We start from the raw sequence: 12,579 nt of genomic DNA, 5'->3' as shown, positions 1-12,579 counted from the left end.
AATGCATTTTTAGCTATTGTTACAAATATACCCCCGTGACTTAAGACTGGTTTTGTGGTCCAGGGTCACATATTTGGTCCATATGAGTTATTCCTATATATACAAGGAGTAAAATGGCTGTTTGAATGTACAGTGCACCAAAAAGACCTGAATCTACTTTCAAGGCTAGGCACAGTGTGAATGCAACTTGAACTAGGTTCTTTTTTCTTTTTTTTAAACTTAGTTCACTTTTTAGTGCACTTAAGTAAAACTCCTGTATGAAAACTCACTGAACTTTGATTAAAAATAAATAAATAAACTGGCTGGTATAGTTTATTGTACTAACACTAACTTTTCTCAACACTAGTTCTTTGCCCAACAGAATGTAAATGTGAAGTGGTATCTAAACCATAATAGTTAGATTAGATTTGTTTTCATTGTCAGTTAATCACTAGTCCCAGCATACACACAGGAGTTCATATTTGCTTTGTGGTTTGGGAGTTATTGTTTTCATCTCTGGTTCTTGCCCAGAGCAACATAAACATAAAAGAGGTTTTGAGTTTGGTACAGTGCGGAAACCATCTGCTGTTTTATGAAGTCAAAACAAAATGTGTGCGTATTATTTTCACTTCCCCTCTTTCATTGCTGAAAATAAACAAGCCGTTTTCAAGCTCCAGCTGATCTGGGTTTCAGAGCGCCGCTGCACTCCACCCCAGACAGCTAGACATTTTGCAAAAAGGTCAGCACCTTTCAGCTCCTTTACTGGAAAATGAGAGAATTTAGTGTTTATACCTCAGCCTGAAGTGCTGGTCAACAGTATTAGCTGCTCATATTGACAGTAACTTTTTATAAGCTGTAACATTATGTATCTCATTATACACCAAGCGTTATAATGCATTTCAGCGAAAATGGCTCCGTATGAGTCATTTCAATGAGGAATAAAGCATTCCTTGATCCCTTTTGTGATAATAGAGTTTATTATATTGTTAAAACGTACAGTACCTTTCAAAACTCAAAACTTCCTCCTCTGAGAAAAAGGGCATTATTGAATCTAAGCTGTAATAATGGCTTGTTTCATTATATTCTCCTGCAGCGTTTGACATTTACCGCAACGAACACGTATTTGGTGTTCAGAAACGACATTAAACTCGACAGAAAACCTGCAGCTCATGTTTAAATGCAGCAAAAGAGTACATTTACATAGAAGTCTTAAATGCACAGCAATGTTTAATTCTAAACGTAGGTTGGAAATGGAATGGAAATTGGTCATAGAAAAACTAAATTACTCTTTAGCAATGGTTTTTCATGCAAAAAAACTCAAAAAATATAATTGGACCTCAGGGTAAAATATTATATGATAAAAACATTTAAAAAGTTGTCTTTAGGCCTAATGAAAACATTAACATAATTTCACTCTCATACTCAGGATCTATACCCCACGAGGCACTTATCCAGGTTTGTTGCTCTGCTTTCTGCCAAAAAGCCATCTGGATCTATGAGATGCGAAGTTGCAATGGCTTTCAGCCTGCGAAGCATTATGGGAGATTAAATGTAAACCACAAATTAGTGGTTGCTTTCAGGGATGCCAGGGAGTTTTGGGCAACTTAAGGCTTGGTTTTAGGGAGCACTTCTGAGAAACCTGTCCACTTGGGAATTGACCCCTCGGGAATTCTGGGAAAGCAGCTTAATGAATGGATGCAGCTTTATTGTGTGAAGGTGCATCAAAGCTACATGAAAACCAGAGTCCGGTAGTAAACGCTCGGCTCGGTGTGTGTGTGTGTATACATACAGGATGCATAGATTTCACTAGCAACCACTTTGATTCTTATAAATGCTTACCGAGGCATAGGCTTACAGGAAATTCTTACAGAAACAGATACACACACCTCTTCCACACACATTCAAATCCATACCATCAAGCTATCAGAGCCTCCTGTGCTGAATATTGAGATGGGCTTTAGGGAGGGTCTGATTTTCCTGGGACAAACACAGTTTGCTCTTTAAGCCCCATTAAGAAGTTAATGGGAGCCTTACAGCTTACGGCCTAGAGGAATAAATGTGTACGTATGTGTATATAAAGTAAAGTAGAATACAAAATTATGATATTTTTCAGCCTTTTGATGATTTTCTCTCAATATAAAGTGATGTTTATATAAATGCAAGAAATGAAGAGTTTATTTGCAAAAACGGATAACTCCTATTTTCATGTTTTTATTGTGTGAGTTATCTGTTTTTGCAAATAAACTCTTCAAATATAATATAGTCAAATCTAGTTAAAAAGTAATAAATGCATGTTTTGTCAATAAATTAAAATTATATTTTTATTGTATTAATTTATTTTATATGCACTCATAGTAAAAAAAAAAACAAGCAATACCTACATTTACACTACATTTTTCTGTTTTAATTCATTTGAACATTTTAGCATCATTACTCCAGTCTTCAGTGTCACATGATCCTTCAGAAATTTGCTGCTCAAGAAACATTTCTTATTATTATCAATGTTGAAAACAGTTGTGCTGCTTAATATTTTTGTGTAAACAAACAATGATTGTAACAGAGGTTAATAAACAGTAGATGATGACCAGTAGTGTATTTTTACTAAAACACAAAAGTCTCACAAGCAGACTCAAATGAACCGTTTGGTTAGAGTTTTGAATCAATTAATTGACAGCGTGAACTGATTCACTCAAATGAATCATGAGTCATGTAATTATGTATTGTTAAAAAATATTGTCATAAAAGTATTATCAGAAAGTGTCTCTTCTTTATATGTATGTATGTGATGTATCTTTTTGTATTATATTCTGGCTGCTAAATATTTAGAAAAAGTGATTTAGTAAATACTCACTGGTGCATATTTATGGAGTAATTTCAGGTGAATGTCTCTAGCTGCCTTTTGATTGACAGCCGTCTGGCAGTGTGGCGGCTCTGTTATTACCCTCATTACTCTTTTCCGTCCCTCGTTTTATCTCCAGTTGGAATGATAGGGCTTTCTCTTCTCTGGGCGCGGAACCCAGTCTGTTTCATTAGTCTCAGCTGTAGGCTGGATGTTATTCATCACCGGTCTGGAAGTTCACAGACTTAATGAGCCCGGTTTTTGTCAATATCGTCTTTTGCCGTTATGTCAAGTGCACGCAATGGATATGTTACTTTCTGCGTCTTATATTGATTCAGTGTGTAGCCACTGCATTGGGGCGTGAGAGAAACACAGCCTTGGGAAGGTGGTTGCATCCCAGTATGCATACTTATCTGACACAAGTATGCACGTACAGCAGTATTGGGATGTTATCACATCATAAAATGGACTGGTTTTTGATATCAGATTTTGCGTTAGTGTTAGCATCTGTTGCAGTTATGCTCATTTCAAATCACTGATCAATAGCTATTCAGTACTGCAGCAGATAACTGGAAGATTACTGGTTGAAAGCCACTTGGGATTGGTGTAATTTAAATGTGGGTAGTTACCGAGATTGAGTTAAAATATCAAATGTCACTTCAGCCTTTGATAAAGATACTGAAACACTGGGAGAAGACGGCCTTAACGAAGATCCCTTTTCAACCCTGACCTTTGACCTAAACATCCAAACAAGGTGCAGAAAACAGTGTTCTAATGAATGAATAATTAAGATATTGCAGGATCAGCACAGCAGAGAATCTCTTGGATTTTTTCTCTCACTTTTCCTAGAATAGAGTTCAAAGAGGAGAACGGAACTACATGAAAATGTAAATGAAGTGCAGCTGCAGAGAAAATAACAGCTTATTTTTCCTGTTCTCTCATTCCCTGCAGAGAGGAGCAGAAAGATGCGAAGAGAATGGCACAACTTTAAGATTTTGTCTAAGAGATCAAAGACAGTCTTGAAATGGAAATCAGAGCCCAATTTGGAGTGGTTTTCATTATTTTAGGTCATGTGCACGGTCAGGGGTTTCAGAGAAACTCTCATAGACAACCTCTAAATTATCCACATTTTTCCTATATAAAATAATACAAATTGTAGAAAAGAAAATCATAAATGAATTGTAATAAATACAGTGCAAATAAAAATTCTATGGAAGGCAGATGGGTACCATCTGGTGGGAAAAATAAAGAAAGCCATACAGTGTGTAATATAATGGTGTGATCACTAGATGCCTGTATAGAGGAGAGATGAGCTATTATTTTTTATAGGCAAGAGAATTGACTTTCCACCTTTGCAGCAGGCGAAAAGTCATGTAGTCTAGGATGGACCTAAAGCAATGTCAAGGGGCAAGAATATCACTTAGAGGTGAGCTCTTTGGACTTGGGACAGTAAGATCTGTCTGTCTGTCTAGTTTTTCATCTAATGTTTATATTTTAATTTAATTTCAACCTTATTTTAATTAATGAGGACAATTTTAGTTTTAGTTAGCAATAACAACACTGGTATAAATATATACTAAACGCATTCTGTCAGCTATTGTTTTTTATATCATGCTTGTTTGGTACTGCTTTTATATGTTTACATTGGCAGCTATAATACTAACTGTATAAGTATTGTTAAGAGTCTTATAGGACTCAAATCTTATTGGTCTTTTTTTTACCATTATGGTTATAAATTCAAAAATTAAAGTGTCTATGAACAGCACACACACACACACACAGCGGCCACAGACTATTTGTCCACTTAATCCTCCATTAGTTGCTCAGTGGCGCCAGTCATGCTGGCAGGGAAGTCCTTGTCACACACGATGTCATCAAAGTGAGTCACCGTGGGTGAAGTCATTTCCCTCCGACTGAAGCCCTTAGTGTACCGTCACATGCACCAGCATGGCCTCTTTCCCGCTATCTAACATACACACTCTCTCTCTCACGCTCGCTCGCTCGCTCGCTCTCTCCAGTGACCTTGTTTGTGTAATTGGCCAGTTTAATGTTTTGGGGATTGTTCTCCCCTAAGTGCTGTCCTCCCTCTCAGAGCTCTGAAGAGCATTATGGATCGTAATGAATGTCAGCTGGCATAAGATTATTCCAGTTTGGTTTCATCAAGATATATGTGCTGAAGCATATTGAGCAGTTATTGATGGTATCATTTTACACTCAGTAATATAATCACTCAGTCTATCATTTCTATCTCTCTTTTCCAGAAGGATCTTCCCTTGCCCAGGAAGAGCAGTGGGTGAGTGTACTGTAGCAAATCCACTTTACCTGATTTAATTCTGCATTTGTTTGTCCAAATGTTGTCTGTGGATTTTTATTTATTTATTTATTTTTTGCTGGGACCTAGTTTAATGTGGTACTGAATAAAAGCACTTTTTCCAAACCCAATCTGAAACAAACAACCTCAGACTTTGTGTCCATTTTCACTATGCTTGTCAATATTGAATTTACTTGATGTGATGGATGAAAGTGACGGGCTAAAGTTGGAAATTTGAGACTGGTCTTGCATCACTGAAGGTGACATGTATGTTGTTTTTTTTTTTGTTTTTTTTGGCAGCATCACAGCAGATGTAGGGTCACAGTAATACGTCGCTGCTATGGTGAAGTAGGGAAATATTGTAGGTGTAAAGTAAAGTAATTCAGTAGTTTAAGACTGCAGGAAGTTATACCGTAATCCAGGAACTTAACCCTTGTGCACCCTTATGGACATTTTTGTCCATTTTAGTTTTTTTTTGTTGATAATTTTGCCTGTGTTAATGCTAACTGCATAAATTTTGGCTCAGGTGTGTATTTTTATTGGAATTTTAATATTCCACCCTCATTTCCTTTAATAAATCTATTTTACACCAGGTACAAAAAAGTGAAACACTCAGCACCGTTTGGGCAAAAATGTCCCCATTGAAACCCATTAAAACTGCTATTTTTAATGGCAGTGCCGTTTAACTGTAAAATTATGCAATTTTTGTTAATAGGCTTTCATTCTGTTGGCAAGGCTTCAAAATTTTATTTTTTACAATTTTTTTTACCAGATAGTACCATTTTTTCAGGTTTGGTCTATAAAGGGTCTATACTTGCTTTATTCCTGTTTTCTGCTTCTGCATGTTATAGAGCCAATTGGATAAATAATGCAGCTATAATTGTGTGAGTGTGTTGGTATAGATGTCAGAGTGTGGTTTGTATGTGTGTCATAAAAAAATTGTGTGTGTGTACGTGTGTGTTCTTGTAAAAATTGAGAGAGAAACTCTCCTGCAAATCCAAAATCACAAATCCAAGCACTGTGTGCACCAGTGGAGTTTTGCTGGCATCTAATGGGGAAAATTTGGTACTGGGCCCCAAACAAAATCTTACTGAAAGCTCATTTTCTGAGATATTAACCTCAAATTTGGAATACAACTTGTTTAGATTTATGGCTTTGATTTTCTAGCAGGTTCAACATGTTTCATATACAAAATATGCATAAAATAATATATAAAATATAGTTCATAAATAATTTTCATAAACTTAAACCTGTATAACTTTTTTTGGTATCACTTTTTAAGCTTCCAATTTTTATGACCGTTTTTTTGACATGGACATTTTTGTCCACTATGGACCTAAGTGTAACTTTTTTTATTGATGCACAAGGGTTAAGTGCAGTGATGCTACAGTGCAACAGTATGTGGTGCAGTAATTCAGTAATACTTTAGTTCAGCACTGCAGGAACACAACGATACATCAGTGCAACAATGCAGAAATGCAGTGATACATTGCTGCAGTAGTGCAGGATCACAGTAACACTGTAAGTGCAGCAATGCAAGAATGCAGCTGTACACTAGTGCTGTAATGCAAGGTCACAGTAATACTTAAGTGCAGCAATGCAGGAACACAATGATACTTTAGTGCAGGAAAGTAACAATACACTAGTGCAGTAATGCAAGAATGCAGTATTACTTTAGTGCAGCAATGCAGAAATTCAGTGATACATCAGTGCAGGAAATTAGCAATACAGTAGTGCAGCAATGCAGGGATAGAGATACACAAGTGCAATAATGCAGTGATACTGTAGTGCAGTGATGCAGGGGCACAGCAATACACAAGTTCAATGATGTAGTGATGCAGTGATGCAGGGAAAGATAGACTAGTGCAGTGAACCAGGGATGCAGTGATACACTAATGCAGTGATGCAGGGACGCGGTGATTCACTAATGCAGTGATGCAAGAAAACAGTGATACACTAGTGCAGGGATGCAGTGATACACTAATGCAGTGATGCAGAGACACGGTGATTCACTAATGCAGTGATGCAGTGATGCAAGAAAACAGTGATACACTAGTGCAGGGATGCAGTGATACACTAATGCAGTGATGCAAGGATGCAGCGAAACAGTAGTGCAGTAATGCAGGGATGCAGTGATGCAAGGATGCAGCGATACAAGGATGCAGCAATACAATAGTATAGTGATACAGGGATGCAGCGATACACACTAATGCATTGATGCAAGGATGCAGCGATACAGTAGTGCAGTGATGCAGGGATGCAGTGATACACTTGTGCAGTGATGCAAAGATGCAGCGATACACTAATGCAGTGATGCAAAGATGCAGCGATACAAGGATGCAGCAATACAATAGTATAGTGATGCAGGGATGCAGCGATACACTAATGCATTGATGCAAGGATGCAGAGATACAGTAGTGCAGTGATGCAGGGATGCAGTGATAAACTTGTGAAGTGATGCAGGAATGCAGCGATACACTTGTGCAGTGATGCAAAGATGCAGCGATACACTAATGCAGTGATGCAAAGATGCAGCGATACAAGGATGCAGCAATACAATAGTATAGTGATGCAGGGATGCAGCGATACACTAATGCATTGATGCAAGGATGCAGAGATACAGTAGTGCAGTGATGCAGGGATGCAGTGATAAACTTGTGAAGTGATGCAGGAATGCAGCGATACACTTGTGCAGTGATGCAAAGATGCAGCGATACACTAATGCAGTGATGCAAAGATGCAGCGATACAAGGATGCAGCAATACAATAGTATAGTGATGCAGGGATGCAGCGATACACTAATGCATTGATGCAAGGATGCAGCGATACAGTAGTGCAGTGATGCAGGGATGCAGTGATACACTTGTGAAGTGATGCAGGAATGCAGCGATACACTTGTGCAGTGATGCAGGGATGCAGCGATACACTAATGCATTGATGCAAGGATGCAGCGATACAGTAGTGCAGTGATGCAGGGATGCAGTGATACACTTGTGAAGTGATGCAGGAATGCAGCGATACACTTGTGCAGTGATGCAGTGATGCAGGGATGCAGCGATACACTAATGCATTGATGCAAGGATGCAGCGATACAGTAGTGCAGTGATGCAGGGATGCAGTGATACACTTGTGCAGTGATGCAAAGATGCAGCGATACACTAATGCAGTGATGCAAAGATGCAGCGATACAAGGATGCAGCAATACAATAGTATAGTGATGCAGGGATGCAGCGATACACTAATGCATTGATGCAAGGATGCAGCGATACAGTAGTGCAGTGATGCAGGAATGCAGTGATACACTTGTGCAGTGATGCAGGAATGCAGCGATACATTAGTGTATTGTAGTGTAGTGATGTGCAGCACTAGTGCAGCGATGCAGGAATGCAGAAATTTTTCTGAAGGACATTTTTGTTAACTTTTGAACAATATGCCATTTTAGCACTGTGTTGCTGTCCAATGTGAAATCCTGTTCTGAAGCAAAATCAGTTGAGAGCCAGTACTGTTTAGTTTGAGCTGTACAGATAATGAATGAAGCGCTGGCCTTGGTGCTGAACCCTTCTCTGGTGTGAGAGAATCCCTGGATGTGTTTCCTCTGCATCTCTATGCCTGTCCATACTGAACACTTGTGGGATCTTCTGCCTGTTTATTGCCTATATATAGCACCACAACACCTCCATTTCACACATTTAGTGTCAAAGAGTGTGTGAGTGTGTGGGTTTTGTTAGCTCCTGTGAGAGTTTTGGCTTTTTGTATGCTGATCAAATCCGAATGGCTGTTGTTTGTAATGAGCTCTATTGTGGACAGTGCCACCACCATTAGCATTCACATACCTGCTGTAAAGAGCCTCTCCACCGACTGACCCAAACAATAATGGGGAAGTCGTGGCCTAATGGTTAGAGAATCGGACTCGTAATCGAAAGGTTGCGGGTTCGAGTCCCCGGCCGGCAGGGATTGTAGGTGGGGGGAGTGAATGTACAGCGCTCTCTCCACCCTCAATACCACGACTGAGGTGCCCTTGAGCAAGGCACCGAACCCCCAACTGCTCCCCGGGCGCCGCAGCATGGCAGCCCACTGCTCCGGGTGTGTGTGTGTGTGTGCATTTGTTCACTACTCACTGCTGTGTGTGTGCACTTGGATGGGTTAAATGCAGAGCACCAATTTCGAGTATGGGTCACCATACTTGACAATACGTCACGACTTTGAATACAGGTGCTCAAATGCGTGTGTATGAATAGAGCTCTCTTGGGAGGTTTGTGAAGAGACAAGGAAATGTGGAAGGCAGCTTATGGCAGCTAATAACGGATGGGTCTTTTGTGCTCACGCTGTTTAATTGGGCTGATACAGTAGATTAATCAGCAGACTTAATTAAGCAGCAGCATCAATATGACATTTCCAGGACTGCTGAACTATGCCAGCTATAATCAGGATACGGTCTCACCGCTGTCTGGACCGCCATGACTTTCAGAACGTCTTACATCCACAAACCTACTCAACCACTCTACCAATGGTTTTAGTTGTCTTTGCTATCTTTGGATGTTTTTAAATAAAATTCCCATTTTATACTACTATATCTATACTACTAAGGCAGGAAAAAACATTTGTAATTTTTTTCAAGCTATATTGTCCAGCCCTAGTGTGACGTTTCCATTGTGGGACTGGACAGGTCACACACGTCCTCCCTCCATCTATTATTCCAGGTCATATTTTCCCTTCTATGAATTTGACCTGGTAACTCCTAAAAGCTCATCTGCATCTCTTTCTCTCTCTCATCTATATTTCATCTCTCTTTCCACCATCCAGATCATTTATTATTGAAATGAGCAGCTTTTAATGTGTGTCTGGGCCTGTGTGCAGCTGAGTGAGTGTGCTTTGGGAGACGGCGGCCCTCCCAGTCCCAACAGACCCTCTCGACTGTGACATGACGCGATTCGAAGGTTCAGACAAGGTTTAGGGCACAGAGGTGATGTCAGTTCTTATATAGCCTGGCATACAGAGAGAGATGGGTGGGGCTCTGTAGCCACATCACAATGAAATCGACCAATCGGATCCAAGCATCCAAGTATAAGCGCCCCAAAACCCTGTGGTGTGATCTCTGCATATGAAGCCAATAATATAATGTGCTTCTCTCTTCTTTTGAGAGAATTATATTGTATTATAATACAAATTTTTAAATGATGTCTTGATATATTTTAAAATTAATATGTTAACATATATTCGCAATTTTATTATTAAAATAAAATAAGTGTCGTACTCTCTTGACAGTGAATGAGAGAGACGGAGACAAGAGTTAGTGATTGCCCAAGCGGTCCTCTTTTGTTGTCTTTAATAAACATTGTATTTCATTAGTCATTTTGAATGAGTAGTCATTAACACACAAATACTCAAATCAAATCACAGTAAACAAATAAATAGATAATCATATATACAGAAATGTTGTAGATCTTCCACACATCTGGATTTACTCATAAATATCTCAGATCAACTAACTTACTCAGGTAAGTATTTCAGGTAAGTAAAACTTCTCTATGAAACGGGTATTAAAATTACACAATTACACAAATGATCAATTTAAACAAATTATGAACACATTAAAGCATATAAACTAGTTTGGCATGACATTTTAATAAATGTAACTAACCTTGACAGTGAATGAGAGAGACAGAGACCAGAGTTAGTGGTTGCCCAAGCGGTCCTCTTTTACTGTCTGTGGATGCGCTGCAGTCGTCACGGTAACTCAACTCTCTCTCAATTGTCACCAGGAATTCGGAAAATGCAGCTGGAATGTCCAGTGCAAACTCATTATAACACATTAAAGTAATTTAAATTAAACTTATATACACATGTAAATAGAAACAGACATGCATAAATACATAACAAAATATATACAAATAATTTAATATTTTTATGACACAAACTCTACGCCGTAGGGTGGTCACATAAGGAATCGACACACTATTATGCAGATTCCTTATTGTATTTTGATCACATGAACTGAATCAACGCACGTGAAACATTTGTTAATATATAAATTGGTGCTGGACTTTGTATATCTTTATTATAATAAATCTATTTATTAATATGTATTTTTCATTGTATTCAAAATTGTGTAGAAGATGCCTTGATTATGTTTAAATGGATTTTTACTGTATTCTTGTTAGAATGTCACATTTGTTCAAAATGGAAAAAAAAATCATCGTCATCATTATTAATATTACTTTTTCATTATCAAGACAATTTAGACTGTCTCAGCGAGTTTAATTAAAACTCCTTTTAGTGAATCATTTTGCATTTTTCAAATATTTTCACTTGATCTTTTTGTGGAATTTTTCTTATATTAAAATGATTAAAGAAAAATCTAAATAAAGATTTCCTTTATACATTTTTATTTCTTATTATGCTTATTTGAATGATATTTTAAATATTATTTATTAAATTATGTTTTTTCTTTTTTTCTCTGTTCTAAACGGTGTGCAAAACAAAACGTCCTTATGTTTAATCGGATTTTTACTATATTCGCTTGCTTTTACTATATTTGGTCAAAATGATGGTTTTCAGGAAAAAAAAATAGTTTAAGACCATTTGGTGCAGATACATGAATATTAAGATAATAATAACGCCAGAGCAGCAAATCAGCATATCTTCATACATTGGAGTCATGATGCTGAAAATTGAGCTTTGCGTCACAGGAATAAATTACATTTTAAAATAAATTCAAACTGAAAACACTTATTTTAATTGTAATAATATCATTATTATCTATGTATTATTATTTAAGACATTTCAGTTCAGATACATTCATATTAAGATATATTTAATATCATTAAAAGGCTAAAAATATAAAATGGACAATAAAATGGACCAATCCGATCTGAGCATCCATGTTTAAGGGTCCAAATAACCCGTGCTATATTTTATGAACAAGATCAACATAATCCTTTCTTCTCTTTCTTTTTATCCCTCCCATGTGTCATTCAGATTTCTATTATCAGCGGCACAGTCCTGAGCCCTGAGCTCTGAGCTCTGATAGGCTTTTAATGGCTACACACACATGCTGACAGCCCTCTTATGAGTCCTCAGTCCTCCCTCCCTCGCGCTCTCTCTCTCTCTCGCTCTCGCTGTCTGTACTTCCTGGCTTGGCACATTACCCTTGAGAGCCACCTTCTCTCTCTCTCTCTCTCTCTCTCTCTCTCTCTCTGTGTGTCTCCGTCAGTCAGCCTCACGCACTCAGACGAACCCGGAGCATGTGTGAGGGAGGACGTGATGTGTCATGGCGTAGTCGGCTGCTCTCTGTGAATGTTGTTTAAGTGTGTGTTGACCCACTCGGCTGCCGCTGTCACTCTCATCTCCGCGTGTGCACCTGCCAACCGGCCGTCCTGGATAGCATCATGTTCCGCCGAACCAAGAGGTAAACGAGAGAGAGAGCGAGAGAGAATTATTTGGCTCTCGC

The 12,579-nt window shown here is 38.3% G+C and overlaps 1 protein-coding gene across 1 annotated transcript in view; it reads left to right on the top strand.

Moving 5' to 3' along the window:
- mast1a (microtubule associated serine/threonine kinase 1a) overlaps positions 1-12,579 on the top strand; it is a 58,813-nt gene that overhangs the window by 801 nt on the left and 45,433 nt on the right. The window contains exon 2 of the mRNA XM_079421312.1: positions 5,080-5,111. Within this exon, the coding sequence (XP_079277438.1) occupies positions 5,080-5,111 (32 nt within the window). The remainder of the gene's footprint in view (positions 1-5,079; positions 5,112-12,579) is intronic.

Source organism: Barbus barbus (genome assembly GCF_936440315.1).
Source record: "Barbus barbus genome assembly, chromosome: 7".
Lineage (NCBI taxonomy): Eukaryota > Metazoa > Chordata > Actinopteri > Cypriniformes > Cyprinidae > Barbus > Barbus barbus.
Note: the sequence above shows the minus strand (reverse complement) of the source record. Positions and strands in the feature narration are given on the sequence as shown.